General features: G+C 57.6%; 1 protein-coding gene across 1 annotated transcript in view; it reads right to left on the reverse strand.

Moving 5' to 3' along the window:
- The window catches only part of PLXND1 (plexin D1), a 75,853-nt gene that overhangs the window by 7,485 nt on the left and 50,528 nt on the right, over window positions 1–17,840 (reverse strand). The window contains exons 21-32 of the mRNA XM_082059726.1: window positions 17,153–17,260; window positions 16,415–16,527; window positions 15,110–15,217; window positions 14,291–14,421; window positions 13,683–13,881; window positions 7,711–7,857; window positions 5,735–5,891; window positions 5,064–5,167; window positions 3,976–4,039; window positions 3,283–3,317; window positions 1,695–1,799; window positions 791–954 (exon numbers count right to left, since the gene is read on the reverse strand). Coding sequence (XP_081915852.1) covers window positions 791–954; window positions 1,695–1,799; window positions 3,283–3,317; window positions 3,976–4,039; window positions 5,064–5,167; window positions 5,735–5,891; window positions 7,711–7,857; window positions 13,683–13,881; window positions 14,291–14,421; window positions 15,110–15,217; window positions 16,415–16,527; window positions 17,153–17,260 — 1,435 coding nt within the window. The remainder of the gene's footprint in view (window positions 1–790; window positions 955–1,694; window positions 1,800–3,282; window positions 3,318–3,975; window positions 4,040–5,063; window positions 5,168–5,734; window positions 5,892–7,710; window positions 7,858–13,682; window positions 13,882–14,290; window positions 14,422–15,109; window positions 15,218–16,414; window positions 16,528–17,152; window positions 17,261–17,840) is intronic.

A 17,840-nucleotide genomic window follows, 5' to 3' on the forward strand; every position in this document is an offset into this window, starting at 1 on the left:
ACTGGCAAATCAAGGTAATGACGGGCAGGCAAACCCACAGCTCAGCGGCTGTGTCTGCATGCCTGCCATCCCAGCCAAATCTGGTGTTCATTTTCACGTGTTGGGCTGGCAGCCCCTGTCCCTGCAGCCGCGGGAGCGCGGAGCCTCTCCTGGGCGCTCCCACCGCTTACAGCTCCTGGTTTCTCTCCTGCTTTGCCTCTCTCCATCGCTTTGGCCCCCACAGCCGCTCCTGCTGCTGGGGTCCCCAGCGCCGCTCCCGGCCGGTCCCCGCGCCGCCGCCCCAGCTCCTGGAGTCCCCTGAACACCCCGCAGTCGCAGCTTTGTTAACCAGATAAATCAGGAAAAGTGCCCCCAAGGGCTGAAAAGCCAGAAAGCAAGTGAAGAGGAGCCAAATATGCTGCTTTTAAAAGCTCCATGGTGTTTTAAGACCTGACATGATTTTGAACTCTGCCTCAGCTCCCCGTGCTCGGAGCTGCCACCACTGCTGTCTCCCGCCCTGTCTCTCTTCTGTTTCTGCTTTACCTGTATCAGTGTGCCAGCTGGTCCTGCCCTTTACCTGCTGCGCCCCCCCTTCCAGCTCGCCGCCCCCGAGCTCCGCTGGTTCAAAACTCTCCAAGCCTGCGTCTGGCCTCATCTTTCACCGCCTCCTCGCCACCCTCCTGTTCTCCAAGTCCCTCTTCTACTTTTAGCAACCTAATGATTAGCCTGGGACACCAAGACTCTGCAGCTGCTGCTCCTGAGAGACAGAGGAAGGAAGGAAAGAAGGAAAGAAAGATTTCCTCTTCCAAACCTGTTGGTCTTCCAGATGTGCATAGTGTCAGGGTCTGTGATCCCTCTTTTCTCTGCTTGCTCCTCTAAGAAGTCAAAGAAATACTTCACGGCCACAGGGGGTTTATCCTCTCGGATGCTGAGAATGGCTTTGAACAAGTCGTCCAGGAACTTCTGCAGCGTGCCCTGCGGGACAAGGGCACACGATGGGGACGGAGCGCGGCAGCACCCCAGCCCAGAACACGGCGCGAGGGCTGCGGAGTTGCGCACAACGGGAGAGCCTTCGCTGCCAGTTGGATAAACGAGAAGAGAAAGGGGATGCCGAAGCAGGGAGGGAAAGGTTTGTTTGTGCATAGTGATATAATTAGCTTGCATTTGGGTTTAATTTCTTTTGGCATTGAGATTTTTCTTTCTTACTGCTAGGATCTCACATCTGTGATTGTTCTGCACAGTAAATATAAAGAAGACTGGAGACTGCTGGCCATCCTTGTGATCTCTGCTCCAGTGAGGCATCATGCTGGGATTAAAGATGGGCTGGGAGCCCAACTGCTGGAGCATCCGCACAGAGCGGGCAAGTTCCAATCTGAATTAAGATTACACAGACAGAGCTGAGCATCTCCAGCTCCTTTCCCAGCAGGATCCCTGGCTGGGGAGATGGGTTTGGGTCTGAACCATGCATCGTGAGCCCTGCAGCGCTCAGCACCACACGCACAGAGCCCAGCTCAGCCCAGGGAGATGGCGTGGGGCTACACGCTGCTCCACGCGCCAGCTGGGGAGGGGGAGCCCGGCTGCACTGCTGAACCTGCTCCCGAACCTGCTCCTCAACCTGCTCCTGAACCTGCTCCTGAACCTGCTCCCACCGCCCCGGAGAGCGGCTGCCCGCAGCCCCGGCTCCCGCACGCCCCCAGCGCCAGCCCCGCTCCCACCTTGGTGGAGAGCAGCCTGGTCAGGTAGATCTCCGGCAGGACCTTCTTCCTGTGGCTCTGCCTGTGCGACTTCTTGTGTTCAACGGATTCATCGGTGGGGAGAACCTGCTCCGACAGAAAGCACAAGTTCAGAGCGCTCCCCTCTGCAGTGTCACACGGAATTCTCCTGTAACTATAGAATGTCAACTGCACGTAAAATTCAATTAAAAAGCAGTTAGTGTGTTACACATACACCCCTATACGGCTTTAAAAAAGTGGTTCATAATACTCAGTTTTCCTGACATATGTTTCTCCTGCGCTCTTTATTGCCTCTCTCAAGCTAGACAAAGAAATGAAACAATCAATCTCGCTGCGCGTCAGTCTGCTCGCCTTCCTGGCCGCCGCGCGGCACGCGGTGCGCTTCAGGCTCCCGGGAGCAGCGCACAAACTTCCACGGAAACCAAACCGGCTTGCTTAGCTTTGGAAAAAGTGCGAGAACCATCAGCCAATGTTTCTACCCTGGCCTTTTTAAAAACAAAAATAAATATTCCACTGGTCAGGTCATTTAATTACTGCTCTACAATGACCTAGCGGGCCATTTAAGTCCACCTTGGCATTGTTTCACGTGTGCGCATTTGTTTTCCTGTCCCTTCTCCCCCTTGCTCTGCGTGTGCTTGTGTGTGCATATATCGTGTTTGTGCTCGATTTGAGCACAGACACTTTAGCAGAGAAAAGAAAAATGAAGCTACAAAATATTGTTGTTGTCCATCACACTTACTCTCATAGCAGCTTTTAGCACCGCTCAGCACTCGGCGCTCCCAGCGCGCACGGGCAGAGCTCATTCATCTCCGTGCCCTGGGGCGGCGGCTCCCACAGGACGTGACCCAGGCTGCCGTGGGTGCTACCGGCGGCACCGGCCGCGCTCCCGGCTCCCTGCGTGACCCAGGCTGCCGTGGGTGCTACCGGCGGCACCGGCCGTGCTCCCGGCTCCCTGCGTGACCCAGGCTGCCGTGGGTGCTACCGGTGGCACCGGCCGTGCTCCCGGCTCCCTGCGTGACCCAGGCTGCTGTGGGTGCTACCGGCGGCACCGGCCGTGCTCCCGGCTCCCTGCGTGACCCAGGCTGCCGTGGGTGCTACCGGCAGCACCCGCCGTGCTCCTGGCTCCCTGCAGCTGCTTACGGCTACACTGGGCACAACAATTGGTTTGCCATCCTGGTAATTTTTTATGATGTCCCGTTGTACTAAAGCTTGTCTCCAGATAACCTCTCTGTGCCTCTGTGAGCCTCTCCGAAGAAAACTAACGAGCCCCGAGGCAGCTTGTTCATCACACCTGACATTCCCGCCCACGGAGATGAATTAAGTTAATATCAGCGAGGCTGAGGAGGTTTTCTCCTCTTTCATCACACATGCTGAAAAAACAGGATGCAGAGACTGAAGCGCAGGAGAGACGAGGGGTCGCTGTGCACCCGCGGCTGGACGGGTCACCCCGCTCCCAGCGCTGTCCCAGGGGGACGTGTCCCTGAGAGCCCCGGCAGCAGGGGACACCCCGTCCCGCTGGGGGATCGCCCAGCCCAGCCCCACCGCGCAGCCCACAGCAGCGCACACTCACCAGGTGGAAGTACTTCTCGGTGTCCAGGTCCTTCACTGTGGAGCACAAGAGAGACACGGCAGCTCAGTCAGGGGCCCAAACCTGCCCCAGATGCCCCGTGTCAGGAGGTGCTTTGCCTTCCCCAAGAGCCCCGACACCGAGTGGGTGTTCCCACCCACGCGACCGCAGCGTTTTTGTGTCGGTTGTGTTTATCACCTCCTGGGGTGCATGGGGAGCCCCTCAGGAAGCACTGGAGGGGGGACTCGAGGTCTCCCAAGGGTGTTTTAAGAGGCACCCAAGAGGGAGCAAGAGCAGGATCATCACAGGGACACGCCTGCACCGCGATGCCCACAGTCACCAGGGCCGTAGCTCCTTGTTCAGCAGGCGCAGGGACACCCACCACGCAGGCAGCCTGGAGCGGGGCTTTGAAACGCCTTGCTCAATGTGAATTTTTGTCTCCCTTGGTCTGTTCTGACCCTCTGCACGGCCTGAAACCTTGAAATACGTTGACAAAAAACTGCATGCGTAACGTCTGGAAAGTGCCCAGCTCTGCCCAACACCCTGCTACAACGGGGCGATCTGTGAGTGCCGGTGACACCGCAGCCCAGCACCCAGGCTGGGCTGGCAGCTGGCGCGCCCCTGGCCACACACCCCTCTGCAACACAAGCGCTCCTGCCCGGCCAGCGGCGCTGGGGAAGCCAGGCGAGGCGCTACCTCTGCTCAGCGTGCTGTCCTTCTTGTCCGACAAACTCATGGCCAGGGACGCCCCTTCGGGGATCTGCGGAGGAAGGAAAAGCAGATGCTGAGGACAGGGCTTAAAGGTGCCTCCCACGGAGCCACAGACGGCCCCACGGAGACCCCGGGACACTGGTGCACAGGGACACTGGTGCAATCACTGCTCAACATCCTCCGTGCCTGCCCTGCTCCCTCCCCAGCCTGGAAACCGTCAGTGACGCCACTGCCCTACATGGAAATGGTCTTTAAAATGCAAATGCAAGACAGTGAGATTCTCAAATCTGACAGGAATCAGGCAAATCTGTGTATCCAAGATACATTTTGGATGTCGACACCAGGTATTCTGAAGAGGACGGAGCGTTACGCAGGTGTGTTCTGCCTTCCCTGGAAGGGGAGGAGCGCGCACGGCCGGCACCGCGGGGCCGGTGCCACGGCTCCGTGCTGCGGGTGCCGGGCCAGCGCCGCGGCTCTGCAGCACGGCTGCTACACTAATCATCATATTAATAAGTACTCAGCTCCGGTTTTGATTTTCCGTGCACTGCTACAGACCAGTGAGGATTGTGCTCCCAGGCATACTCAGGAATATGGAAATCATAGAAGAACTTCTGGTTTCATTTAATTTTAAAAGGAAAAATGGTCAAGAAAACAATTTGATTTGCCACATTTCCCCACCCTTTGGCCTCTGCTCCTCGATGGCATCCCCGCCCCTGCTCTCAGAGCTGGCAGCGACAACTGTGCCCGTGATTTCAGCAGGAGCACGGATCAAGAGCAGAGTGATACTAATCAGCTAAGCTGGTGGCCGTTGGGAATAGGAGCTTTTTTCCTCCTCTTTCTGTTGTCAGTAATAACTTGTTTTGCATGAAGAGTGTTTAATTAGTTTCAGTGTGTTGCAATATTAACGAGCTTCTCGCCAGGGCAGATGTCTATTCCCCGGAAGCTCTGGCGGAGCTATGGCAACCTCCCTGCCTGTTCCTGATAATCCTGTTTTCGGAGGGGAACCGCAGCTCGCCCCTGGGGCCAGGCAGGCTCCGAGGAAGCAAAGCTTTCCCGCAGCCTGCCAGGATTACCTTGTAATGTGCTAATGTGTTCAGCTTCTTCCTGCCGTCCTCCACCACCGAGGTGTCGTCCAGGTCCCGCAGGATGTAGCTGTCGGTGCTGGTGGCGAACCACTCTGCGCACAGAGGAGGGAGAGGTGACACCCGCCGGGGAGGGACGTGCGCGGGCCAGGGTCTCCAGGGCCCGCTGCGGGGCACGGGGGCACCACTGGCAGCACGGGCTCCTCTCACCAGCACTGGGCTGGGATCCTTATTGAATTTCAGGATGAGAAGTTGAGCACTGGGTAGATAAACGACAGACCTGCATCTGTGGCAGGACAGGAGTCCATGGGCTCCCTTACAGCTGCTTATGCTGAGACATGTATTGACAAGGCACGTGCAGGCTCAGAGCGTCCCTGTTTTGGGGTTAAGACTATGGGCTTTAAAGGGTGCAAGTCCCAGCATCCCTTTGCTCAGCTCGGGCTCTCCTAAAGCGTCTTTCCTGTTACCTGGCTCCCTCCTGCCCACAAGGATCTGGTCGCATCCCCTGCAGACCACCCTCAGAACAAGGCTGCCTCGACGGCTGCTCTCTCGCCAGCGCTGCCTCACCCGCTGCCCTCGGACAGACACCGAGAGCAACCGCACAACATCAGCCGCTTCCTCCGGCTGTAAGGACCGGCCGGTCCAACGCATCTGCTCCTTACCGAGGTCGACGTCTTCCACCCTTGGCCACTGGGAGTAGGGCACGTTCTTGCAGAAGGCCTCCAGAATCTTCTCCTTCACTTGGCTGAGCGTGTCCGTGTCCATGGCCCTGACGCTCAGGGAGTCCATCCCGCAGCCTTGGAAGGAGACGTTGAGGTTCTGCGGACAGAGCTGGGTTGGGGTGACCTGCCCGGCTCTGCCGGCTCCCCGGACCGCGCAGGCTGCTGCACCCGCAGCTCCCGCTGCTGCGCGCTGGGCCCCGCGCTGCTGGGGATCAGGCTGAACAAATGCAGCTCCCTGTGCTTTCCCGCTAGCGAAGGGCGCTGATTTACAGCCCTCGGAGGCTGAAGGCCCCTGTTTGTTGATGGAGCCAGGAGGACGCAGGCAGCAAGGCCACGGCCTCCCCACGGCTGCCTCTCTAATGGGCCTCAGCCCTGACACACAGAGACCACCTTGGGGGCAGGAGGAGAGGTCACCCCATCACCAGTCACCTCAGCTCAGGTGACAAATGGGACTGCCAGGGCTCGGCGCTCGGCCTCTCCCCGACGCAATGGGCTCAGCTCTTTTGTTTCAAGCAGCTTTAAGCGCGGCAGGCTGGGTCTGCAGCAGCGCTGGAGCCAACCCCCAGCACCCCAGGAGCCTGCTGAGAACACCCTGAACAGCCGGACACGCGGCTGCGAGGGGGGATGCCCAGATACTGCTACAGGTGCCGCAGAAAAGCCGCAGGGCAGTGAGAGTGACTCCTACAAACCGCCCTCCCAGGCGCCCCCTCCCCTCGCGAGCCGTGCAGACCCCAACGGCACCAGCGTGGCCTCCTCCTCCTCTGGCCTTGCGCTGGGACAGCCCCCGCGCTGCCTCTGCTCGAGTCCTGCGCGGCGCGCCCGAGCCCAGGACAACGCTGAGCTTCGCCTGGCGGCAGACACAGCCCCGGAGCCATCCTGCAGCAAGCAGCTGCATGTGGCATTTACAGCGGGGGTTTTCACAGCCCGGAGGCCACTCTGCAAACTCTGCTTTGAAGTACAGGACACAGGCTTGGCATCCTTGACCATGAGAACAATGTGAATGCACGGATGAAGTCCAATTTTTTCCATAGCACTAAATAAAGATGTTTTTTTCACATTGTGTATTGTGCAGGTGTTTTTTAAAGCAGAGTTCAGCTACTGGCAGTGGGGGGGACTGGCAGTGAGTTAGCACTAACCCCACATTGCTCTCCTTCCTCCAACATCCCCTGTTCGCTTTTGTTCATCTTCTTGCAAACGAAGCAGGAAGCAGTCGCATCTCTCCTGCTCAGACTTATGAAGTTACTGTTTCTGCCGAGAAAGCCAACACTCTGCGCCCTGCTGCTAACCCCTCTCACTCTGTGCTGTACGTTTACAGGTCAGTTGGTAACAGGAATCCGCAGAGGATGTGGAGCCTGAACCTGCTCTGAGTTATGGAGATGCACATCTGGGGTAACCCGCACCGCACCGCAGCCGGTCGATTCATGCCAGGGAACTGAAAGCACGATTTGACCCAGGCCCTGGAAAGGCGTTTGCTGAATTCTGTGAATTCTGTGTCAGGCACGGGGGAGCGGCGCCCTTCACACGCACAGCCCGGCCTGCCCTGCTCCCCGGGAGCCGCTCCCAGCACCGCTTGCAGCACCGCTTTGCAGCAGCCTGCGCAGAGCCCGCAGCGTCGCAGCCAGCGCCTTCCGCCCCTCCTGAAGACGCTCCTTTGCTGGGAACGGTAAACGTGTTGCTTTAACTCTCCGACTACAGCACAACAAGTTTTCTCACCTCCCTCTGCCCCTAACCTGAGGTACTCAGGTGACCCACAAGGGATGGACGTGCAAACCAACATCACAAGCCTTGTTCTGCAGTCGTGTGCTTAGGCAGGTGTATCATATACACAGCTATTGCACCTGCACAAGTATCGACTCAGCTGTTTGCACAACCGCCCTGCCGGGACACGCAACGCCAGCCCGCGCCGGGGCACTCACCCTGGGCTTGGCCTCGATGTTCTCCCGCAGGAGCCACTCCTCGTTCAGCGTGTACCGCGCCTTCCCCGTGATGGCGTCGATGGAGCCCTTGTTGATCTGCTGCTTGATGGCACAGATCAGCAGGAAGAAGGGCTCCCCGACGGTCTCCTGCAGGAAGGAAAGAGCAGGTAAGAAAACCAGAGCTGGTGGTGGCAACAGTGGGGACAGGCTCTGCAGGGACACCGAGGTGCAGCGGGACACGGGACCCGTGCAGGACTGCTCCGTGCCGTCACCCCCCCTCCCACCAGCTTCTCCTTGAGGCTGCTCAGACGTTTTCAGACTTGTGGCAATGTGACAGCGCAGATGGGAAAGAGGACATAACAGCCGACAACAGCCGCGGGCGACTTTCGGTGAGGGTGAGCCGTGATTGTCAGCACCAGCACAGCCCGTCCAAGTTGTGCAGCAAGCGCTGCAGGGCTGTGCTTGCCAGCGCGGGCTGTGATTGCCACTGCGGGCTGTGCTGGCCACCATGGGCTGTGACGGCCACTGCGGGCTGTGCTTGCCACTGCGGGCTGTGATGGCCACCGCGGGCTGTGCTTGCCACTGCGGGCTGTGATGGCCACCGCGGGCTGTGATGGCCACCATGGGCTGTGATGGCCACCGCGGGCTGTGATGGCCACCGCGGGCTGTGCCAGGCCTGCTGCCCGCAGGCAGAGCTGCTCAGGAGCTCTGGACATATGTCTCTGTGCTGAGAGTGTACGTGCATGCACGATGCTCAGCAAAACACAAATGTGCATTAATTTACATGTGAAATTACACATGAACTTCGGGGAGAATCTGGCACGCTCCAGTACAGAGACGCTTCCTTCAATCTGACAGTGCATGCTGCACAACAGACTCGCTCAGCATCATGAGGATGGGGCTGATGTGCACAAAAATCCAGGTCTACAGAGCTATTTGGTGCCCGGCTTTCTCATGAAGGCATCAGCCAACTCCTCGCTGCGCTGCGCGGTTTCCATTGAGCGCCGTGGAAGCCAGCCCGCCGCGTGTGCCCGCGGCGCGGGGAGCCAGCGCCACGCTGCTCACAGCACAGCACGGCCCCATCGCAGCGGAGCGCGGAGATCGGGGCCAGCGCCTGTTCCCACGCCGCAGAAAAAACACGACATTTACCTCCTCACATCCATCACCCTGCATCTTGCAGGAGAGGTGAATCGTGACACTGCTGCAATGAAAACAAAAAGCATAACAGGGCCCAGCTATGTGCGATGCAGTTCAGCTACATGGTTTAATGCCAGATTTCTGATCCACTTCTGTCTGCTGCGCTGACGTGCAAGTCAAACATAAGCTATTTTCTTAAGAAACTTTTCAGTACTGGAGTACGTCCCATTCTCCCCACCGTTCATGTGCCATTTCCTTCCAACGAGGCAAGTGCAAATTACTGCACATTTCTGTACTTTCTGAGCATCACACACGGTGCACAAACATTCCTGCCATCTGAAATCCTACTCGAGACAACAGATATCGAGTGATTTTGATATTTCTCAGCTAGGAGCTGCTAAATCCTGTTCAATCTGCTTCTTAATTAAGACTTGGTGATTCTTTTATTTTAATTGCCTTATAATTGCTAAAGCAATTAGTTTGATGTCGATTTTGATTCGGCTGCATTCAGCGCAGTTGCCGATAAGCCGCTACAGCCGGGCTGTGGGTGGGCAGGCGCCATCTGCGCCGACAGCGCAGCCGCTCCGCGCTGCCAGGGCACGGGGACGCTCCCCGGCCCTCTGCGGGTGCCACGCCGACCCGCCGCGCTCCGCCGTGCACGCGGCGCGAACCGGCGCAGCGCCGAGCTGCCGCGCTGCAACCGAGAAAGGCAACCGCGGCTGGAAAGCACAGACAGACGTGAGGCCGTGGGGACGCGGAGAGGTGGAGGATTGGGGACAGAAAGTGTCAGAGGACACACAGAGGAGTGAGTTCTGAGCCATGGGCAGGAGGACAAGACAGGAGTTGAGGGGACGGTGCTGGCACAGCCCCCGCTGCAGCACCGGCCGCCCCAAACAGCGAGGTGACCGGCGGCGATGCCCCTGCCCGGCCGTGACAAACCCTGACGCTGGCTCTGCTGAGCAGGGACTCTGTGTCGGGGTGTGTGAGCACACACAGGCACAAAACCGGGCTGAATTCGGGGGTTTGGAGCCTGCCCTGTCCCCGTGGGCAGCTCTGGCTGCGAGCGAGAGGCGAGGGGCTGCCAGCAGCGACGCCGCTGCCGGCACAGCCAGATGGAAGCGCGAGTCCTGCTCAGATGGGAGCCCTGCAGCCCTGCGACCGGGCCGGGCTGCGCGAGCGGGAGCCCTGCAGCCCTGTGACCGGCCCGGGCTGCGCGAGCGGGAGCCCTGCAGCCCTGCGACCGGGCCGGGCTGTGCGAGCGGGAGCCCTGCAGCCCTGCGACCAGCACAGGCTGCATGAGCGGGAGCCCTGCAGCCCTGCGACCGGGCCGGGCTGCGCGAGGCTGCGGCGCTGGGGCAGCCCCGGGGAGCGCTGCGGAGCTGCCGCCGTGGGAAGGAGCAGCACCAGCCGGAAATAACCGTGCAGGACACGACGACAGCGCTGCGCCCGCGAGATGCTATTTCTGTTCTGGCTTTCGGGCTCAGGAACTGTGGGATGTTATGGAAATCTGCAAAAGCGCTAATCAGACAGCAAGTTTCAAAGAGGGGAAAGACGGGCTGGCAGGCACAGACTAGAGATAAAATGGCAAACTTGGAAACCACAAGCATTGTTCGTAAAACTCATCTGGAAACGAATCAAAACTGTCTTTGGACTTGGCTAGTTGGGAGAAAGGAAGTTTAACTAGAAGAGATCAGTGCTGATTCAGGACAAAAAAATACTTAAAAAAACACAGTCTGGGGCCTTTTTTCCTCCTATTGTGAATGTATTTTAATGAGACTTCATTTTCATTTTTGACTGAACTGTTATGGGCCCTTAAAGCTACCCAGGGCACTGAAATAACTGCAGTAATGGAAAGCACAGCTCAGGCTGGCATGACTTGAGCTGCTTCACGCATGGTGCGCGTGGGAGGGCTCGCGTTTTATATGCCTGGGAAAAAGAAAGGTTGAGCGCACAGAGCGGATTCACATGTTGCTGCCCTATTAACAAGGCTGACAAGTCGTTAAGAGATGTCCTCCCAGGAACACGGAACAGGCGCTTCCAAAACGCCTTGGTGAGGCTGGGGTGGGAAAAGCACAGAAAACAGCTGCTTATCCCAAGTGCCTGCTAGTTTGGGGATGATTATCTATTTACATTCTGTGAAGAACCAAACCTCAGCTCCATCTCCCACGCAAAGTTTTGGAAGCTTGGACTCGACCTAAAAGCTGAATTCCAGGACCTTAATGTTCCTTTAACTCCTCGTGCCCTGATCCCGTTAGGGAACAGGCACAGCAGCAACATGGTACCTCATGGGGAGGGTTTTCTTTTTTTCAGCGTTTTTCATCAAAGCTGTAGCAGAAAACACAGGCATGGCTCATTTTATCCACTATTCTCAGGCAGAGATGCGCGGCGGCGGTGCCGATGCTGCAGGTTTGCTCTGCACGCAGTACGAGCGGCGCCCGAGCCGAACCCGCGGCAGCGCCGGCAGCGCCCCCGGGCCCGGCACATCCTGGCCATGAGAGCGGGGCCGCGGTCCTGCCCAGCCGAAGACAGCTCCTTCAAATCATCTTCCCCCAAAACACAAATGGACGGACTGTTAGGCAGAGCTTTAATACGAAACAAATGTTTTGAGCATGTAGCGCTGACTTACAAGGGAAAATACAAGCACTTGGAATTTTTCCACTGCACGACGGCAGGGACCTTCGCAGCAGCTGTTTCGAATAGACGTTGTGATTAATGGGGATAATTCGGGAATGAAAACCAGACCCATCATCACACGTCTGACAGAGCAGTGCTACGGGCAGGCGGGCAGCCTGCTTTTTTACCCAGGAAACGCCTCTCAGAGGGCAACAAGAGTTTGCTCCAGAGGAACGCGAGGCACACGGGAGGCGTCTGACTATCGCTAGCGTTCACATCACGGCGCTGAGCGGCATCCAGCGCGCTGCGGAGGTGCCTGGGTCTGACCGCAGCGCGGCAGGTCCCAGCTCTGCCGCCCGCAGCGAGAGCCCCGCGCCCTGCGCAGCCGAGCTCGTGTCGCCCGGCACGCTCCGAGGGCTCTCCGGACATTTCTGCCTGATCACTGCTGTTCCTCAGCTGTATTTCCGCAGGCAGCATGGTTTCTCCTCCATCAGGTCCCCCTCATCCCTCCCTGCTGAGCACCCGCCATGTGGAAGCCTCTTGGAAACCAACTCTTTCTTATGCACTAGTACAGAAACCGTTTGCTTTTCCAAGGTGGGAAACGGGCTGCGGCAGAACGTGCCGCGACGGCCTCACCGCCAGAGCTCCAGGCCGAGCATGTGAGCAAGATGGGGCTGAGCCCCGGTGCGACGTCACCCTGCCAGGGACCAGAATACACCAGCGGCTGGAAATGCAGGTTTGGGGGTGGCCCCCCAGCTCTGCTCTGTGGCCACGGCCACCCCACAGCCCCGCTCCCCGCACACCCTGCCCTCCGGCCTCCGGCCACGGCCGCACCAGCACCGGCCGCACCGCCCTGCCTGCAGGAACGGCCCCCAGCCCCGGCACTGCCCGTGTCACCGGCCCTGGACGAGCCCGGGGTGACGGGCACCGCCCGGGCAGGGCAGCACGCCAACGCTCCCGGAGCTCGTCAGCCTCAATTAGCTCTGTAATGTGCCCAAGGCTTCAGGCCCGCGTGATAAGACCCAACTCTCTTTCCTCTTTTTTTCTCCTTTTCCCCAAGAAAGCCTTCTTGCACAATGTCCATTTTTAGCACAAACCAGAGCTGGATCAGATGCCTCACATGTGGTCTCCACTCTCCAAAAGGAGAGCTCAGCACTTTTTTTCTCCAATGGTTTAACTACAGGCACAAAAAATGAAGATTAAAAAAAATGCACTAATTCAGTCTTTTCTGCTCCTACAGGCTGGATAGTTGTGCTGCATGGGCACAGCCATCCACATTGGCTCCTTTAACTTCTCCTTCATTATACTGGCTAATTATGTGAGCTAAAATGAAAGATTATGAACTACAAAACCATGGGCCTTAGGACAAAAAGTGCTCATCAGCTGGGATCAGAAGACATTACGATACGTATGAGGACAATGCAGCATTGCTTCTGTGCCTACAGCAAACACTTTGGGAAAAGAGATTTTTCAAAGTCTTTTTTTCCAGGCTCTCCCCTGTGGCTATAATGGGGTGTCCTCCAATTAACTGCCATGGAATCAATTAAGTTATTGCTCAATTCTTCTGGGAAACTCCAAGCAGAATTGGCAAATGTTGGAGATAAAGCACTGAGCAGATGGACTGCTGATGTGCTCTCAGATGCCAAATATATTCCTTTCGTTACCGTTGGGAGACACTCAGGCTTCTGGGACACACACCCCCTCTCCTCCCCGACCGCCCGGCCAGCCTGGGACCACGAGGACACCCCTGCGCCGGGAGCCCCGTGCGCATGGCACCGGGACAGGGCAGCCCGGCAGCACCGGCCCCCGCAGCACCGGCCCCCGCAGCACCGGCCCCCGCAGCCGGGGCTCCGCGCCCGGGCCAGACGATGCCGAACCCGCTGGCGACCACCAGTGCGGCTGCGCAAGCTGGTCAGAGAGAACAACACATAACTGGAGCCGTTTCCAAAACCTCAAGCCGTTCTGGTTACTTTTCAGCTCCCCCACAGCTCTCTCCAGGCGTGGTGAAAATGTTCTTTGTGCTCGGGCCTCAGGAAAGCCTGACACAGCCTCATTCACCACATCCCCAGGCAGAAGCGGAAACGCAACTGAACTTCAGGTTGCTTTTCCACACTTGGACCTTTCAATGCACTGGAGCTCATCAGCTGTCAGTGACCATTCCTGTCCCCAGCTGTCACCCGTGCCCCCCATCACCGCTGCACGCAGTGATCTGGTTCTCTTACTCTGAGATAGCTGTACATGCAGATGGACATCCAGTTGGTGAGCATCTTCTCCACCACGGACTCCGTTCTCCTCAGCATCAACTTGGGGTTTTTGGAAGCTGATGCATCTATTAGATCCACCAAGAGGTCCTTCATGATACTGGTGTAATACTCCAGTTTCCCGTGTAATGCGATAGTGAGCAGGGAGGCCAGGTTACATCTGAAACACAGAATTGTCTATGGCTCCAGCACCAATTAACAGGACTAAACCACCAACTGGTGCTAAAAAAACCCAAAACACAAAGGCAGCATTTCAGACAATTTTCATGAGCCTTCTCAAAGGTGTTAAAACTTCAACCCCCCTTTCACTGCTGCAGGACCTGGGGTCAGCCTGCACCCTCCCACTGGTGACCCACGTGTCCAGGGACACAAACACAAGCAGTCACCCTGCTGGTGCTCTTCAGGATGACCGAGGTTTATGGCCATCGGTTTCTAACAGAAAAGTGGGAGGCAAGTATAACTCAACCTTCAATTGAAATGCAGAGCTCCAGGCACCGGCTGGATTATTCACAGGTGAGGAATAAATCAGTCTCCTCCGGCTGCCAGGTCTTTGATTCTGAAGCTCATACCTGTCCCTAACAGCAAAGTCCTTCTGTTGCTCCAGAGCGTGGACGAACACAATGAGAAAGTGCCTGTTGTTGAGCAAGGTGGAGAACAGTGAGATTCCTTCTTCCATGTTGGGTCTGCAGTTCTCAGGGATCTGAAGAAAAATGCAGAAAACAGAGTGAGAAATACCCTCCGTGTTGTTTCCCTCCAGCTTTTACCCTTCCTGCCTGCCAGATGCCCCTGCTGAACGCAGAGCTACCTGCTCAGACACTTCACTCCCTCTGCTTGGCTCAAGCCTTTCCTGGTGAGGGCACGACCGCAGCTGCGCCTGGAGCAGCAGCAGCCTGGCCAGAGGGGCAGTGACAGGACAGTGACCACTCCTCTCTGCTCAGCACTTGGGAGGACACCTGGAGCTCTGGGGCCAGTTCTGGGCTCCCCGCTATGACATGGATATGGGCAAACCAGAGCAGAGTGACTCTGAGTCTTCAGTTCCAACCCTGTCCACGCGACGCCCAGCTCTGGGACACGAGCAGCTTTCACTGAGCCCCTTCGCGGGAGGAATCGCACTGCGTGTGGCACCGAAGCGACACACAACACGGTGCACTCACGAGAAAAGCCCACGGCAGAGCCCGGGAGGATCCCGGGCCAGGACTCCTGCGTGTGAGAAATGATCCACAGAGCTGCCTTCTGCGACCAGCCAAAGCTGAGCCGATGCTGCTCTGTGCTAATTGTTCTGAGCAAAAGCATCCCCCCGGCACCACAAGAAAACGCGCGGCACTGTCAGCACACGCCAGTCTGGTTAGCAACCACCCGAGCAGGCGTTTGGTTAGTGGGTTACTCACTTTCCACTCCCCCACCAGCAGCGGGTGCGTCTCCTGGACCTGGGCGCCCACCGGGGAGCCGAGCTGCGGGGCCGGCAGGACGTAGCACTCCTCGTAGAGCGAGGAACACTGCGAGCAAGCACAGCGTTACGGGGCGGCGGCGGCACCGGGACCTCCGCGTGTGCGCGCACCGCCCGAGAACCAGGCAGAGTGCCGTGTCAGCGGCACGAGGACCACCCAGCATGCAGAAACGCGCTGGTGTGGTTTGCGAAGCCTTTAAATGCTTTGCAAGAGCCTCCTGAATGAGCAAACACCACAAGAACGGGGGGAGGCAGATGTCTGCGCAGACACGAGGCTGTTAGGGTAGGGAGACTGCAAATAGACTAACCTGACAGCTAGAAAAATCCCAGAAGAGAAAGCGTTATAGAAGACTAAAAGTCAAAATAGAGCAGTACTGGGTGATTTAACATATGTAACTTTTGAAACAGATGGGAAAAATGTTTAAGTCTCTAACATTCACATAGCAGCCTGAACCTTCAAGACTCTAGCGTGCAGATATATAGAGACTGGATGACTTAAAAACCTGAGTAATAACTACTAATGAAACACTCCGCAGCCATAAATCATCATCTCACTCCTCAGCACTGAAATGCAGCTGCCTCAGGGGTGAAATACAGCCGCTGTTGAGGGCGCAGAGCAACACGGCGGAGCAGCCGGCGATGGGAATTACGGCACCGGCGCGTCTGCTGCAGCCACAGCGGAGCCTGGGCAGACAGAGCGGGACTGGGCACCCGGGGCCTCTGACTGGGAGCACCGCGCGCCCGCCTGCGGCAGAGCAGAGGAAAGGGAGACAGAGACATCCTGGCATTCTATGCATCTCTGATCCAGCGGGCTCCTGCGGACGGGCAGAGCCGCCGGGAATGCCTGGTGGCACACTGCATGGAACGTTCCTCAGCCCCGGCCCCCGCCGAACGGAGGGAGATGACACTGGGGTGCCATGGGCCCTGGGGAAGGGCCAACCCCCAGCACTTAGTGTGCTTTCAGAAGAGGGCGTGCAGGGCATCGCAGGGCAGCCAGAGCTGCTCCCGGGACCGTGCCGCCGCGCTCCCGTCCTGTGCCAGCAAACCCGACCTCCCTTACACCCCAGGAGCTGCGGCTCCACTTTTGATGATAATTGAGGTTGAAATACATGACAACTAAATATATAACAGTGGAATGGTTTTGTTACACTATAATAGGCCTTTAGCAGAGGGAAAGAAGGGCCCTGATGCGGTTAGGGAGGACCCGGGAGCTATCGGCTGCCCATGAAGCGCGGTGCTGCCTTACTTTGGGGAAGAAGGTCCGGGTGACAAAGTGCTTGTACTCCAGGAACGGGATCCCCTGGCTGCGATTTAACTCCTTGGTCAGGTCTGTCATGTCTGTCTGCAGCTCCGCAAAACCTTACACAAAGAGACCCGCAGATGGTAAGATCTCCGGCAGCCCCAGCTGAGGCAGCAGCAGGCTGGCTCCGGAAACCGCGGCTCGTCTCTCTGCCTCGAGCGCGCTGGCACGGGCTCTTCTCGAGGAGAGCAGATACCGTCAGGGTTTAACCAGCAGCACTGCACATGCCGTCCCGCAGCACTGACACAGAACATTCCCACCTCGGCAGAGCAGCCCCGGACGGTTCTGCGGGATGGGGACATCTGCCCGCGCCGCTGTCACCACCGCGGGGACGGCCGCTGCAGACGCTTGGGTTGCTGCTCCCATCGCTGCAGGAGCGTGCTGCAGTTGTTGTGCACCCATAGAGCACACCAGAGATCAGCGTGGCCTTCGCACCCCCCTGTGCCACAGCCACGAGCCCGGGGCAGGGAGCCCAGCGGCACTGCGGAGCGGGGCTGGCCCGGGCAGGCAGCGGGACGCGGCACAGCCACGCAGCCTCGCTCACAAACCCTGCTCGAGCCCAAAGGCCATGGCAGAAATTCTCCTACAAATAACCCTGCAAACCTGTACCCAGCAGAAGGCGAACGGGTCCACCCCTGCTATTCCAGCACCTCCTCGCAGTCCCGGCCCCGCGCCGTGACTCACCTTTGCGGATTTCCTCCCGGATCTGCGACTCCATCTCCTCCATCTGGAGCAGGGTTTTCTGCCAGTAGCGCTCTGCTCTGCGGCTCTTTGTGCAGAACACAAAGAGAGCTGGAAGAGAGGAAGGGAAGAAGCCTTTGGACCGGGCGTTCGGAGCAGCTGCGGCGGGACCAGAGCGGTCCTGGGCTGACAGGGCGCCGAGAGCTCAACCCGGTGCGGGTGTAACACCCACAACAAGACTGGTATCTGATCAGGCAGCTGTTGATTATCTGTAAATAAGTAAAACCAGCTGGAATTTAATGATCATGCTGTATCTGTCATCGTCAATTTAGGTCTGGGCTGTCTATATTCAGCTTTACTGTATATTAATGTATTCCAGCTGATTAATGAATACAGATTTTAAGACATTTACCACCTGTACGACAGTGTTTGTGTCTGACAGCCTTCCTATGCCTCCACAAATATGTTTCTAATGATGGGTGGTGGATTTAATAAATAGTGTGCATTATAACCTTTATTAAAAATAAATTAAATCCCTATTAGAAACACCTCATTTGCTGTGAACCAAGAGGCTTCTTGCTGCACAGTCATTCTGGGCATGTGATGAGAAGATGGCCCAGCCAGAGGACGCAGGTGTGCGGCACAGCTTCCAGTTGGCGAGCAAACACTGCGCCGGCTCCAGCCCCGCGGC

This window comes from Streptopelia decaocto (assembly GCF_964273445.1).
Source record: "Streptopelia decaocto genome assembly, chromosome: 8".
In the NCBI taxonomy this organism is placed as follows: domain Eukaryota; kingdom Metazoa; phylum Chordata; class Aves; order Columbiformes; family Columbidae; genus Streptopelia; species Streptopelia decaocto.